Source organism: Zosterops lateralis (assembly GCF_965231275.1).
Source record: "Zosterops lateralis genome assembly, chromosome: 3".
In the NCBI taxonomy this organism is placed as follows: Eukaryota; Metazoa; Chordata; class Aves; order Passeriformes; family Zosteropidae; genus Zosterops; species Zosterops lateralis.
Genome location: NC_139764.1, coordinates 29,161,386 through 29,177,682, shown reverse-complemented (window position 1 = coordinate 29,177,682; position 16,297 = coordinate 29,161,386). Strand labels below are relative to the sequence as shown.

The following is a 16,297-nucleotide window of genomic DNA, read 5'->3' as shown; positions in this document are numbered from 1 at the left end:
TACCAAAGATAATCAGTAGCAGCAAGAACTGTATCATGACCAAGAAATCTGTTAAAACAGGCACAATAAAATGACTGAATATCTTCTGAAATGCATTGAGTCAGAGGGCTCTCACCCCATACTTCCTTATCCCATTAATGCTAAAATGATTAAAATGCGCTTATACAGCACCACTTAGTTGCATTCTGTTCCTGAAAGAGCCGAGGCTGAAGAACAGGCTCATCAGTCCATTCCTATTCAGAAAAAAACTTTGAAAAGCACAGTAACACAAGCCTTGTGCTACGTCCCATTCATTTCAACAATATCTGATCTCTTTTGCCTCCAATCCAGCAAACTACCTAGGCACCTCTTTAAAGGATTTGCCTGTGTTTTTGCCTGAGTTCAAAAGCATGTGAATATGTGCGTGGGGGAACAGAGTGCTGAAAGATTGACACCTTCTTTCTTAATCTAGCTGCTAGATCTATTATCATCCATGAATGAACTGATCTTTGCTTCTGGGTACAATAGCTATTTCCCCTCCACTGGAGCAGGCACAAGTTTGTAGTTTTACCAAGAGAACAGTAAAAACACCATCTTCTTACCGTGATAGAATCCCCAAGGGCTGCTACAATTTTCACATCAGCTGGCTTTAGGGAATGCACTACAAAGGAAAGAGATACAGTTGAACTTGGTTAGGAAATAGCTTTTTTTTTCCTCTACTGTGTATGTGAAATATGTCATTGTGCATTATGATGCTCTGTCACATTGTTTTTGCAATACCCAAGTGATAAATCAGAAGTTCTTTCCAGCTCATCTCCTGTGATTGTAGCACCAACATATGCATATTATTCAGTATTTCAATGGTTAACGTCGCAACCAAAAAGACAGAAGAGCAAAGAGCAAATAACAGTAAGTGGCAAAAAAATATCCGGCACCAAAGTGAAGGTAAAACAATGGGCAGACTTACACAAAGCAGGAACATCACATTAAAGATTTAAAAAGACTAAGGAAAAGACAATATGAAGTTATTTGAAAAACTGAATACTGCTAAATTCCATACTAACATGAATGAAGCTGTTTTTCCAGTTTCTTTCCATGACGTTATGTGGAATAGCTTATAAGCTATGTCAGTACTCACATTTGAATTTTATCACAAGTTATTTTAAAGTTCTCCACTGGCAGTGAGTTCAGTGAAGCTACTTAGTCAGAATGCTACCTTGTGTGACAATGTGGCATTGTATCTGTTAGGCATCTGCTGAAAAACATTACATCCCTTCTGAGCAATGTTTTTCATAGCCCAGCAACCATTTCACCAAAAATTAACATTCATCTTGAAGGGCAGCTGAAGGCAATTCAACCTCTTAACATAAAGCAGGCAAAACTACCTGAAGTTGCAGGAGGAGAGGATGGAGACCTGTCCTCACATAGCAGCTGGCTTCCATAATTCTAAAGAGAAAAAGAAAGCTGAACAGCATTTGGCTAGCAAATACAGTCAGTAGTAACTAGGACCTTCCCAGCAGAGGTCAGGTGGATAAACTGGAGCCTCTTTAGCATGCAATTAACTAGACAGGTCTTAGTTGCTCAATTCAGTAGTCATGTTCAGTATTCCTCAGAAGAGTGCAGCGTCCTGTACTGATAACAATGCTGTTTGAGCATGTAATCTTACAGGTGTTTTCTGATGCATTTTGTCTAACTCAGGGAGTACTTCCCTGCTCTGTGCCATATACTTAGCCTCCCAGGCCCCTGATTTTCCCTGTGCTGCAGAACATAAGTCATTTGGTTACCGTACAGGAACAGATGCAGCAGAGTAACAGTGGGATGGTGATGTTGACACTTACTGGAGTTTGGTTAGAGTATGTGTAATTACTGTTCTTATATGTCCTCAGGAATGGCTCAGCCTACAAAAGAAGGCAATCTGAATCAATGCAAAGCATCAGAGGAACACATGGAGATTTCTATTCCCCAAATTTGAGTTCTCAGATATCTGTAGATGATTAGCAGCTTGAAGCAAATAAAACCCTGGGATTGAAACTAAATAAATAAATAAATAAATAAATAAAGTGCCTTTTTAAAATCTGTGTAACAACAGTGTAGATCTGGGTTGTATTTTTATAACAGAAGTTAGAGAATACCCTCAGGACCCTGCTCTGTGGGGCTCACAAGAAGCTTATGGCCCCACTGCAAGGTATTCCCAGTGAATCCTGCAGAGCTCTGCTGACTGATACCATCATTGCTCTGTTTCCCCTCCCTGAAGCTCTGCCATTCATTGGGGACATTTGATAATCTTGGTTAGGTAGGCCAAACACCCTTCCCTTGTGTTTTGGCCAGCTGTGATGTATGACCACGAGGAAGTTTACTCCTGCTTGCCCTCCATCATCTCCTGCGTGAGAGCTCATGGTGCTCTTGTGGCACAAACTGTGTGGGGAGGAGCAGACAACCTCACAGAGACAGAACTCCAGGCACTGGGTAAAGGCTCACACAGACCACCAGCCACTCCCAGCACCTCCACATAAACACAGACACCGCAGTAACTCACCTCAGATGGACAGTTGAGGATAATCTCCTCTTCCATGGGCTGACTATCTGTCTTCTCCCCTACAGGCTCCAGCTGGGGGAAAAAGAGATGCTCAGAGGAAAAGCAGATGAGTACCAAAGAGCAATGGGTGATGCTGTGCTGACAGTTACTGGAAACCACCTCTGCAGCACAGCAAGACAACTGCAGGGCACTGCACCAGTGCTGGTAGCTGCCCCCATGCACTGTTTGTTCGTGTGCTGAAGATGCCAATTCCCATACACCTGGAATGTGGTCTGCTGATCGTTGTGCCTGGCAACTGTCATCTTCCTGAGGGATGTAGCCTTAACATGCCCAGCTTTAACACACCCCCAGATTTACTGGTTTGATATGCCTGGTTTAACAATTCAGGTGACCTCACTTCATATGATCACTCTTTTCCTTTGTAAACACAATTCAGAAGAGATATGGCTACCTAGTAGATCTCTGGAGGGTTTATGCTGCCAAGGGCAGGATGAAGTGAACAAGGAGAGACCAATACAACCTTTAAAAATCTTACCATGGTGTTCCACAAAGCACGTGCAAGCTGGGAATGAGCCTTTTGGCTGAAGTGGAAACAATCTGGGGCAAAATACGAATCATCTGGCCACCCCTCCTAGGAAACAAGATAGGTGCTGTCACAGAGGCAGCAAATATGCAACAAGCTGTGCATTCTGTCTTCTCTCTTCCAGTGAGATAAGCCAGCTGACTTCTAAACAAAGTATCTGCAAAGCCTCTGAGACAAACAGAATTAATCAGGCCAGGAAAAGTTAGTAACTCAGAACTAAGAAGCCTTTTAAAACTCTTTAATATACTATTCCCAAATTACTAAGGAATACAAACCACCATGATTCTGAGTATAGAATACCTGAGCACAGATATCAATTGTGTTCTTTATTTCCCTTGAGATTTACATATTACAGTGGTTCAAAACATATAGGTTTTCATACCAAAGGTCATTTATCAAACTACTGTGAATGATGCATAGGGAATGTACAGCAAGTGCTTCTTGATGAAGACTTTGAACTAAAATATTTACTTCACGGCTGTCCAATTGCAGCGCCCCAAATCGAGGCCTGTATTCCTGTTGCCCATTGTCTCATATTCCATAAACATTTTATGCAATTTTGGATGATAACTGAACACAGTAATTAATTACTATGCCAGGAAACTGCTAGCTACATTTACAGCTAAAACAATTTTGACAAGTCAGTAGCATTGCAGCAGGATTTAATGAAGGTATGGGGTTTTTTGTTAGTTTTACCTGTGTTTTTGGCATTTCCATTTTAGTCAAAAATGGCTGCATAACCACTGTGAAATCATCCTTTGTGTCATACCTTCCACTCTCCACTAACTGGCGGGTTCTCTCCTAAAGAGTCAAAGAAAAGTTGTCATTGTTCCTTTTGTGTTCAGCTCATTAGGCTGTTCCATCCATTTACACTTCACCCAGGGATTGCCCCTCCCTCCTGCAGAAGTCCAGACACGACCATGGTTTTCAGCTTGTGCCAGGCAGCCAATGCAGCTGCCTTTTGAGACACTCATCCTGGGCTTCTTTGCAGAGAGGCAGCCTGGGCATGGCTGCTTGACTGACAAGGACTGGCAGCCTGCTCAGAGATTAGGTTTTCTGTCAAAAAAAATGTCCTTCCAGAACCACCAAAGTGTTTTTGGTTTGGCTGACATGCTGTGCCTGAAAACTTGTTCCTGAGTTACCATGTTGTTTGACTTAACCTGACTTTCAATAACATAACTGATAAAAAAACCTGCTGGCTCTCTGACATACTATACTTTCTACAGCTCTGTAACAATTATTCTTTTCATCTGTTTTGTTGGTTTAGTGAAATAGAATTGTAAAGATCCTGATCCTACTTTTTTTAATCACTACAAACACGTCATTAGAATGACTGGGAACTGTCCCCCCACTTTCAAATTAGCCCACCTGTGGTCCCTTGATCAACAGAAGGATGACATTAAACTTCTAACAGATGTAGTGTGCCTTACCTGATACATTCTGTTAAAGTAGATCAACTCCTTTAACTCAGTAGAATTGTCCTTAGGGTTTATGACACAAGGGCACAGTATCCTGTGGATTAAGAGCATGGCATTGAGATTTGTTCTTCCTTTCTCTCCCTTGCTTCCCAGCTGACAAGATGCAGGATTAAAAGCTCTGAGAGGGATTTCTTTGAAAGGCCATTGAATGAGAGCATTACCTCTCACCCCTGAGTTTCTTCACAGTCCCAATTCTTGAGCAGAAACACATTTATTAGGGATAAATTAATGAACAGAAAGTGAGGAAAAGCTTCCATGCAAGCAAAATCCACACCGTGTGCCCATGGCAAGGTTTCAGCAGCAGGAGTGATCTCTGTAAGGAGGGGCCAGGGCTGCCTATTCTGGACACAGCTCCAGCAAACCAACCACAGGGTATGGCTGAGCCTCAGCCAAGCTGGTGGTGTCTCTGTGAAAATCTGCCTAAGAAAGGGCAGAAAACACCAGAGAGGGAGAGGAGAGAACAACAGTGGGAACAAGGAAGAAGTGCTCCATGGCAGAACAGGCACTCCTGGAAGAATCCACAGCCTGTGGATGCACATGACCACAGGACTACGCTGGAGCACAGGACAAGAGTGAGCAGGAAGGAGTGGCAGAGAGATACCAGATCCAGACCCCAAGCCATGTGTCACTGAAGGGACTGAGGGTACCCTGAGGCAGTAACAAGGGTGGGGGGAGAGATGCTTGGAGAAAACTTGAATCTGAGAAGGAGAGAGGACAGCTGCTTGAACTGTTCAACTTCTTTGTTTGTTCATTTCGCAATACCTGAATCAGTAATTAAATGTTCATGCTCATGGACAATAAATACAATTAAGTTCCCCAAATCAGGTCTGTTTTGCCTACAGTGATACTTGATAAGTGGCTTCCTGGTCTTTCTTTCAACCCATGAATTTTCTTGCTCACAATCTTTGTTTTCTCCCCATGTTGTTGGGGTGGGGTGAATGAGCAGCTGTGTGGAGTGCTTGGCTAGCACCTGGGGCCAACTCACCACAAAAAACTGTTCATAACAGCACTTGTGCAACATGGTTTGTTTCAGCAGAACTGTGCAAGCATCCTTCAAGATGGAGTTGCCACAAATTCATTCTAATCAGCTGAGAGAGTCAGAAGTTATAGCATGTTTCACAGCAAGGCTGGTAGAGCACCAGAAGAATAATCACCAGCACTGATGCAGAATTCTCCATCCTTAGAGAGCCACTAAAATTTGAGACGTTTTAAGATTCTGTGAAGTCATGTTGGCCACCTTTATCCCTTCCCTGAGGTTTTGATCCTTCTAGCATGTGGATATTTTTGGGATGTTCCATCTTCCTGGGTATGCTCCATCAATACTTGAGAAATCCAAATTAGAAAAAGGACTCCTTTCAAAAATCCTGACCATGTGACTACAGTAAAGCATCTCTGAGAGAGCTCTTAGAAAAATACCTCCTATAGAGATGCAGTTGATACATGTAATCATGTAAACATATACAAAGATCCCTACCATGTCCAAACTTGTCTTAATGGAGACCAACTAACAAAAGCTTTTGCTTCCACACTACATCTCTGTGAGAATAATACAAACCTAAGTTGTGGCACAGAAGTTTCAGAAACATGTTAGGCAACATTAGTAGACACATCTTCTCCTTAGGTTGTTTGCTGCTCTCAGAAAAAGAAGAGACTTTCAAGATCAAAATCCTCCTTCAGGTTCGTCTTCTACTCATTAGAATGGTATTTATTATCCCATACAGGGTCTGCTTATTGCCCTGTAAACTTGGTTTGCTGCCAGACAGGCAAATGTTAAATTCAGTATGGCACCTGAAATTATTTGGAAAGATTCCAGCTATTGTGAGATAATCTAATCTTAAAGGCTTTGCTAACTATCTTTCCAATGATTAGGGCCTTGAGTACTCTAGCCAGTAACCTTTGTTTAAAATTAATAAATGAATAAATAAATAAATAGATTTTTTAAAAATAACTACAACTGGCTCTTGGGAGCCCCATCACATTGACTTTCAAAACCCGTTTTCCATTGACAGCCATGAGGAAGCCCTTAAATCACAGCAAGAGAGTTGCCTCTCTGTCCCTCCTGTAAAAGCAGTGGCTGCCTACATTCACAGGACAAAATTATTCTCCTCATCTGTCCAGAAAAGCAGAGACTTATTTTTCTGAAAACAAGCAAGTCCTGCCAGAAACGACTCCAGGGAAAAAATGCTGGACCCTATCTGAGTCACCAAAAGTCCACTCAGAGTGCAGAACTGCCACCTCAGTAGTGGACTAACACTGATCTGGAAAGGATTGTTGAGCCGTAAAGCAACAGGTGGCACAATTAAGCATCCAAAACATCTACTTGAGACACTAATTAGAGATAAAACTAATAATCAGCAATGAGATTAGAGAGACTGAAAATTGTGGAAGCAAGAGGAAGAGTTTTAAGTGTAGAAAAGTAAATCTATAAATACAACTACAAAACTTTGTGTCTTAGTGTCTTCTCTATTTTTACCAAAGAGTGCCCAGCTGAGCTTTCTCTGCTCTGGCTTGAACTCACTTGCAGAGTAAATGTGGAGTCAAAAGTGGCACCTTCATAAGAAGCAATGAGAGCAGGGTTCAGATACAGAGCCAGCAACAGAGAGACAGCTTATTCTAAATGCTGTGTTGAAATCAAAATGTACGTGCACAGAGAAAGATGTTTGGTAGTCTGAAATACTAGATCCTTTTCCCTTAAAAAAAAACTTCCCAAGAAAATGTTGCAGCCTTCTGTGAACAACAATGAGAGCTGTAACATAAATCATCTGCAAACCTCATGAGCAGTTTTGGGCAGCTATTGTTTTTGAATGCATGCAGCTCCCGCAGGCGTGCTATGGAAAGCATCGTCACCAGGTTCACATATGCCCGTGGAACCTGCCAAGAGAACAAACAAACCCATAGCAAACTCCTGGAGCACACAGGGCTGGTTTTGTCCCCACACAGCCACAGCAGACCTTGGTAGCAGCCTGCTGGTTCAAGCACTGTGTATTATTTATAACAGAGGTGTTCAAAGTACTTTCTCAATAATTAATTCCTCACACAAGCAGTACTAAATTACAGCCCCTGCCTGCACTGCCTAGTTCTAGTCTAAAAGTTGATAGCTGGTCACTTAAAATAATGGCTTCAAAAATGTCCAAACAAGTTGTTATAGGTCTCACCAAGACCCAGACACCTGCTAACTCTTGAAGTATTCTCATCATTCATTATGTGGAATATCAGAATCTCTCTCTTAATGACCACAAAAATTTGCAGTTTATTTGCAGTTTAAAGAACAAGCAAAGCGTTTTCTAGTCAATTAATAACGTTTGTTCCACTTTGTTATAATATTTTTTTATATTATTTGTCCACAGCACATCGGCTAGAACCAAGAATATCCTTATTCCTTTGGTAAAAAAAAACTTCTCCAGCCCTTTTTGCCTTTCAAAAGAATTTTCCTGTGAGCAAACACCTCTGCATACAATAGTATTTTGCAGATGAAAGCAAGGAAAAAATTCTTAATTAATTATCAGTGACTACTTTGCAAACAGAACAAAACCCCTGCTCTCATATACTAGAAAAGTTTGATTTACCTCTTTGTGAAGTAAGTCCAAAGCTATCTGTAGATTGTAGATGTAGTTTTCAGGAGAATGGCGTACCTGTTAAAGCAAGAGGGTTGAATTTTATTATTAGTTTACTCAGGCAGAGACAAGAATGACTACCTGGAGTCTCTCACAGTTGTGTTTGTGTTTCTAACTCTTGGGTCAAAAGTAACAAAGTCCTGTCTCTGCTCTTCTTCCTTCCCATCACAGCCATCTCACTGGCAGAAAAAGATCTAGCAGCCACTGGATACCAGTGAGGGTGAAAAATTCACAGGGTATTATCAGACATCACAACATCCTCAATTCCCAGGCTTGCTTGGGCTGATCTTAAAAGCACAGCTAACAACTCATTAACAGGGGCCATATATGGGAGAGAACAGTTTGTGTACATTTATTTGTGCTGTATGGAATATTAGAACATGTCTCACATACACTCCTTGCCTGCCACAAATAGTAAATGGCAAAACTTAAGTGTTCAGCTGGGAATGAAATTAGTTCATATATATATATTTAGTCTTTCAGTACTAAAATTTCCTTGTTACATTTTAATGGTTTAAACACTCTAATTTTATTGTCCCAAGTAATCCAACATTTATTTTTCACTTGTGGGACTACAACAGTCACATAAACTTTCTTATGAGAAATTTCTGTCTTATTTTCAGCCTTTTTTTCTCTCTCAATTTAATTTCAAGCAGAAGTTCATTGACAGCCCCACTTGCCTACTCTACAGAAGCAGGCAGCTCAGATCCCTTATTCACTTCATAGGTCACAGCTTACCAAGAGTGCTGTGGTTGGCACTATTTGTACTTGTGCCACACAAAGATCACTGAGATCCTTGGATGCACACTCCTTACCACCCACCCCAGTCATGTGAACAAGCACTTTGTGTTTGGGCTGACAGCAGAAGGTAGGAATGGTTAATTTGCTCCTTCTTTGTTTTATAATCATCTTACTGTGCTGCTTTGCTGTCCTTCCTGATCCAAGATTAATCATGAAGGGTGATGAATATGTGCTCAACTGCCTGTGAGTAGGTAACCCTTGTCACTAAATGAGGAGTCTGCCACAGCCTTTCAGCTCCTTTACCAAAGGCTAGATACTGCATGTATGCTATATATATATATATAAAAAAATATATACTACATTACATATAATTGAATTAGCATGGGCTGGGCTTAGAACTTTTCCCATAGCACTGAAAATATTAAGAGAGAACCAAGTAAGACTTAGGAGTGTGACAAGGCAAAGAGGAGTAAAAACACTTGGCATTTTATCTACAGGAGGTAAAGTGACTATGCAACAAAAAATTATCCTAGTTGGCAGCAAAACAAAGTCACAACAATTCTGTAATTTACAGGTGTCCTAAAGGTACCTCTAACATTATCAAAACATTATGCTGAGCAACCTGAAAGTCTCAGTACCATTACCTTCCAGAGCTGCACAATTAAGACCTGGGCTATTTTGGTCTCACCCACCAAGTTTCTCCCTCTTATCCCCTGAAATTCATAAAGACCCTGTGGCTTGACTGGCCCAGTTCATGCTGCAGGCTGCAGGGAACTTACTGGATCATCGCAGAATTTGCAGAGGTCATTTCCTCCTATGAAAAGTGTTATGAGCTTCCAGTCATTCTGGAAATCTATTCTCTACACAGAGAAGGAGATGGAACAGAAGTTTTTAATTAAAAAAAGAAAAGGAGGGAGATGCTAGCAACGTACTAAATACAAATTTCCCATTTCTCAGAGTACATGGCTATCATTCCCTAGGCATCCATAACAAGTTTGTAGTCACAAACTGAAGATGTAGAAACTGCTATGATCTAAACCATATTTACAATATCAATGGCATAATGGAAAACTATTTGCTTCAGAAAACTATTGCTCAAAATCTATCTGTATGCTTTCCTTAGTAATATCTTGTCTATGCAGAGTGACTCTTCCTGCAGCCCTAGAAATATATCTTCATAGCAAAAATTATGGTATGTGTTTTACTGTGTGATAAATAATGCAGCTATCCTGCTGGTAAACCCTGGGGGACAATATATTTCAGACTTGCTGTGAGACAAACTGCAAAGAACAGTGGGTCAATACTAACTCTAACAATAATAGTAAAATATTACAGCACTTTTGGTTTCTGCAAGGATTTTGCAAAGGGATAGCTAAATCAAGTAAATAATCACCTTCTTAGCTTTGAGGAAAGCTTCAGATATGCTCAGTAGCATGTTGAGGAGCTTGTGCTCAATATTCTAATGCTTTAATTTCAGTGCAAAACACCAGTAAGAAAAGCACCAGTAGTTTACCAGCCTCCAGTGGCATAAAGACATCTTCCTTCAAAGGCAGGAGGCAACATATCCCCGCTAGTAAACACACTGTTCAGTAGTTTGGTATCAAAATGTTAAAAAAATAAAAAAGAGAGAGAAACTTCCTCCTGCACTCAACAAGTGCTTTAAAAAGTGGAGGTAATAAGGATCTCTTAAATCAAAGATATATGACCTCTACTATAAGTGTGCTTTCTAGTCATAATGAACTTCACTAGTTATATAAAAAACATTTAATACCTAAATAAAATATATTTCCATTAATTTCTGTTAACACTCTCAGGCCAATAAATTTGGCAGAGTAGTGCTTAGTTCTGAATGAAAACCATCCAACCCTTCATTATCAGTTGCTGTTCTTTTTATTCTCATTTCAGGTGCGTCCATCAGATAGAAATCTTGTTTACAAGAAAGAGAACCAAGAAGGAAGGTACTGCAAAGATTTTTGACAATATGTATGCACCAGAATATTTACACTAAACAAGCACACAGATATCCTGAAGACTTTTTGGCTGCTTTCCAGCTGCACAATTGGAAAGCCAAACTGTTATAATGTAACTTAGGTCACTGATTGCATAGCACATTTGTCAAATTACAAATAGCAAACATTCAAAGCACGAGCTGAGGTGAGAAATATGCAAGCAATACTCAACCTATTGTGTATTTTACAGACCATTAATCAAGTAATTCCTAACAATAAATGTATAAGTCAAAAATCAGCTGATGACCAGATGAAAGAGGGGACTAATTTGTTTCAATAGAAAACAAGTCCCTTCCTCACTTCACATGTTCACTCCACATGATTTGCTACTTGAAAAGCTTGCCCTCAACATCCTATCATGCATCATTTTTGCTGGAAAAAGCACCTTCTTACAAGATAATTAATAGCACCACAGCAAAATCCTCACAGAGAAAAGGTTCTGTTATCTTACAGGGTGACACAGGTTGGAAGCAGAAGCAACAGCACTGCATTTACAGCCACTTGCACAAAAAATGATGAAAAGGCTACAATTATATGGGTTTGATAGTAACTATCACATGCTGGTATGAATTCATTTAAGACTAAGCTACAGATCATTTTGTGCTGACTCACACTCTGCACTGGGAAATATTATGCTCTACCCTGCTGTACCTACAGCTTTAAAGTTTGGCATTCAAACCAAGTTGAGATCTGCTCTTGGTCTATTAGAAACTAATGATGCCACGTCACTCCCTTCTAAAGATATTCATGACATGTTGAACTCACAGTATCATTCTTCATGCGGTCCACCAGCTTCCTAACTTGTCCAGGAACATCCCTAAAAATAAAAGAAAAATAAAATCATAAAATAAATTAATAAAAATTTAAATAAAGAATCCTGCATAAATAACAAAGCAAAGAGGAAAGCTGACAAATGGACATCAAAAACCCCAAAACCACAGAGAAAGTCTGATTTTCATTGAATAGCATATAAGATATAGCCAACAAAGGCTGTTTTGAGACAGTGATGGAAAAAGAAAATAATTAGCATCCAACAGGCATTAGGCTACTTTGCAAATGCTGCATAGTTACTCTTTTGTAAACTATATAGAAAATGCACATTTCCCACCATCAGACAGATGCTATCAATGGACATAGCTCTGAAGCACATGTGCCTGTACCAATGTTATTATATGGCCTCAAGGCACTGAAGTAGGTCTTATAAGAACTGTTATCAGGGAGGAAAAAAGTAGCATATGAATTGCACTGAAGACAGTGTATAGTGATATCCAGTTAATTCCCAGCTCCGGCTGACCAGGAATCAATCAATCCACAATTTTCTCAGTCTCTACACAAACTCTTGGTCCTGATGACAAGAGGATTTGAATATACTTCCTATAAAGTGGAGATATCTTTTGTCTGACTCACAATAGGACAGCTTTCTGAATAGTGCTTGTAAAATGTTGTGGCTTTCTTGGCTGAAAATGTCAGAGAAAGTATTGCTTTTATTGCTAATTTATTTGACATAGATTAGAAACACTGCAAAGGCCACATCACATTTCTTGGCCTTCATGCTATAATTAGGATAAAGAAATTTTTGCCTATTAGATTTAGTGTGCTCTTGTCAAAGTCCAGGGTTTGGACCTTCTTTAGTCACAAGGAATTTTATAGAAAAAAAATCAAATTTCTATTAAAATTAGAAGTTTTCCTCTTACTCTGCAACAGCACCAGCCACGGCTTGGTTCAATGCAGCATTGTTTGAATTCTGTGTTCCAGTGCCAATGGAATACCCTACCAAGGATGGGTTGAACTCACGAAGAATATCTGCAGAAAGAGACAGCACCCTGAAATATTCCTTCCTGCAGCAGCTAACGAACGAGGCAATAAAGGTTAGACTTTGGTAAAAGGCTATTAAAAAGCTTTAGGAGATAGCTGCATTAAAAAAAAAAATCATCAACTTTTAAGTATAATAAACATGGAGAGTCGTCACCATACACCCATTTCCCTGCCTTCAAGATTTCTGAATTTCATGAATTCAGATATCTCATGGCCTAACATGACCATCTTGGGTAGCAATGCCATTTTGCCTGGCAAGCAAGGCTGGGTAACTATATACTCAGGCAGGAGAACCTCATGCCATCATGCTCTAACTGCAGACAGGTTGGAATCAAATCCTTTAGCCCCAGATGTATTAACCCCAAAGACCTCAGATTCCCTTCTAGATCTTAGGTTACAAGTTACAAGTCTTACAAACACCGCAGATCTAAAATGTCCTGACCTTTAAAAAGAATGTAAAATCTGATCTTGTAATGTGATTCTGCCCCTGCCTAAAACAACTTTCCCATACAGTCAAAATAGTTTCTTTAGGCTATGAGCTAAGATCTTTGATTCATCTATCCCAAACACATTTTAGACAGAACTTTTAAACAGAAATAGAAATGTTAACCCTTTTCTCCTGTCTCCTTTTATAATAGCAGGTATTTGAATAATAAACAGCACCACATATCTATCAAATTTACAGAAAAGATCACTTACTTGGTAATGTTGTGACTGTGCTTATGTTTTCATTTCCTCCAACACTGTTAAAAAGAAAGAACAGGAAAAAGTGTGGTAAGGTATGATGGACTCGGCAAGGCAATGGACGAGGTAGGAGAGTGCCCCCTTTTGGATTACTGTCCATGTACAGAGCACGCTGGGGCTGTGCTGAGCCCACCCCTGCTCTGCGTGCCTGTCCCCAGGGGTCACCACATCCCAGACACTCTGAGCTCCATTACAACAATCATATTAGAAGCCCTGTACAGTAGCTGTCCTTTCAGCTCTTTCACGTCCCTTGGCATATGTTCAAACCCAGCTGAAAGAAATGAGATTTTTTTTCAAGGCAGCCACCTTTACTACAGCTGTACTTATTAAAATATTTATAGCTTCCATCTTTAGTTAACAAGTCTAACCAAAACAAAATGTTCTAAAAGCATATATTTCAGAGTGATAAGTAAAATCAATACTTTTGCCTTCACCCATTGCCTTCCACCTACTTGCATTTCACTCAACTGGAAGAATACTACTAGATTGCTGAAAATTACCAGTATGTCTGTGTGCTCTTTATTCTCCTTCATGCTGAAAAAAATACTAGTATACTTGTTGCAAAAAAAGGTCAATAGATTACTAGTAAAGATCAAAATATAACATGTTTGACTTAGAACACCTCTGTAGTGTCCCTTTAATTTGGAACAGATTTTGAAGTGCACTAATACCATCCCTGGAAATGCTTGAGGCCAAGCTGGGTGGTGCTCTGAGCACCCTAGTCTAGTAAAAAATGTCCCTGGCCATGGCATGGGGCTTGGAACCAGATGATCTTTAAGGCGCCTTCCAACCCAGGCCATTCTATGATTCTGTGAATGTGCTTAAGCTTCTTCTGAAGTTGCAGCGACTTGGATTGGTAAAATATGATGAACAGAAGATCAGCCTGACAAGTTTGGTGTTAAATCATAGAGTTGCAGATTAACATGTGAGCATGACTGCCTTTCTCCAGAGTTTTTTTGATGTGTCTTACAGCATGGTGCATATGTAAAAGTCTGTATTGACTCAAAACTGATAAACTGTCCTCCATGATGTAAGCAACACTGGGAAAGGATTGAGAAAAGAGATACTGCATATGAAACAACAGCAGAGAAGATTTTTTTGTAGCCCACAAATTTTAAATGAGACAAATGTGTGATGTGGGCCACACTGGGCAAGAGCAGACAGGATACAGAAAGAGCAAGTGATGGAATGGCGATGGAGTTTAGAAGACCCTGTTCCAGGGTCTCCTACCACAGTGAGAGTGAAAAATAACTTCTTAACAAGGATCCTATTTTCTCCTGTACCCAGGTCTATTCCCGCCATGCTACATTGTACTCTAGATAACCACTAGTTTGAGTATTTTCTTTATCATGTGTAATAGCACAGGCATGAGTCATCATGCAAAATGTGACATCAAATCCAGTTACCACAGTCCTTCATTTGCTACAAAAACAACTATACGATCAAAACTGAAGAAAATGGATTCTCTCCCACTGTGGGGAAAATTTCTGGGACTCACCTCCAAGAAAGACCTCGGTACTGAGTCAGGACATCCAGAACATCATGGGGTCTAGATCCTGCCCCATTAGCTGCCTGGAAGAAGAGTTCACCTTCAGAAAATGAGCATTGCTACAGTAACTAGTTCTCTGACTGATCCTAGTGAGAATAATTAAAAACTATATTAATGAAGCAAGCTGTGTTATCTTCCCAAAATAGAACAGATCCCTGTTCTCAAGAAGATCAAAGGCTGCAGGTATTTTAACTCCATTCCAGTGAATTACCCTCTTCTATCAACTTCATGATTAGATCAAGTGGGGAAAAATTACTTGAGAATGCTCAAAATACTCATATAATTCTAAATTTACATAAGGAATAAATAAGATAGCGGTGGTCCTGAATGAATAATTTATTATAATGTTCCTCACATTAAAAAGTTGTACAGTGATGTTCTGTCTTTCCTAGTTTCTCCAAGGAAAAAGACTACAAGGATTTAATGTGATAATTAGCACAGAACATGTAGGAAACATGAATTATGATATGAACAGTAAAGCAGTCACCACTGACTGGAGAATCACAACCTGTCTAGGGGTAATGACCTTACACAGTACTAGGATTTTTTTTTTTATTTTAACACTATTTCTAGTGTTAAAATAAAAAAAATTGCAAGGCACATTACACTCGACACACTTGATGTTCTATTGTAATTTTAATCCTATATTTAGTTAGTATGAATTACTATGCCTTTATAGGCTTTAGTATTATCATATATATATTTATCATATTATATAAACAGATATACACAATCAGCTGCAGAACTTTTTCTCTCTCTTCATGCTGCTTACTAATAGCTTTCAGGGCAATATCTTGGGAGCTGCCAGAAACCAGTAAAGAAAAGCAAGTGTTGCAAGTCCACTCCAGCAGAATAGTTTTGCTGCTGCACAATCTTATCTTACATCTCTTCCTTGTGGGGCACTCTTGTGGACTTTAAATGGGAACTGTGCACTCAGATTAGACTCATGATCAGATTACCCATCTGCCAAGATGGAGTATGGAAAAAAAAAGTGAAAAATGTGTCTGGCTCAGCAGGACATAATTGTACGTATTCCATTTCCCAGGTTAAAAAAATCAAAAATTTCTTCGCAAGTTTTTCATTGCTAGCTTTATCAATGGCTATCCAGTGATTTTAACTTACTGTGAGTGAATCTCCCAGGGCAGCAACCACCTGAATATCAGCTGGTTTCAAATTATGAACTGAAAAAAAAAAATAAATAAAGGTAGCATAAGGGAAAGAAAGGAAAGAAAGGAAAGAAAGGAAAGAA

The 16,297-nt window shown here is 39.7% G+C and overlaps 1 protein-coding gene across 1 annotated transcript in view; it reads right to left on the bottom strand.

The window, feature by feature from the left end:
- The window catches only part of PLB1 (phospholipase B1), a 70,783-nt gene that overhangs the window by 37,183 nt on the left and 17,303 nt on the right, over positions 1-16,297 (bottom strand). Inside the window, exons 13-27 of the mRNA XM_083857977.1 lie at positions 16,171-16,229; positions 14,998-15,071; positions 13,455-13,498; positions 12,635-12,743; positions 11,706-11,757; positions 9,711-9,791; positions 8,143-8,208; positions 7,347-7,447; positions 4,529-4,610; positions 3,795-3,899; positions 3,051-3,146; positions 2,516-2,587; positions 1,818-1,877; positions 1,365-1,425; positions 582-640 (exon numbers count right to left, since the gene is read on the bottom strand). Of these exons, the coding sequence (XP_083714103.1) occupies positions 582-640; positions 1,365-1,425; positions 1,818-1,877; positions 2,516-2,587; positions 3,051-3,146; positions 3,795-3,899; positions 4,529-4,610; positions 7,347-7,447; positions 8,143-8,208; positions 9,711-9,791; positions 11,706-11,757; positions 12,635-12,743; positions 13,455-13,498; positions 14,998-15,071; positions 16,171-16,229 (1,121 nt within the window). The remainder of the gene's footprint in view (positions 1-581; positions 641-1,364; positions 1,426-1,817; positions 1,878-2,515; positions 2,588-3,050; positions 3,147-3,794; positions 3,900-4,528; positions 4,611-7,346; positions 7,448-8,142; positions 8,209-9,710; positions 9,792-11,705; positions 11,758-12,634; positions 12,744-13,454; positions 13,499-14,997; positions 15,072-16,170; positions 16,230-16,297) is intronic.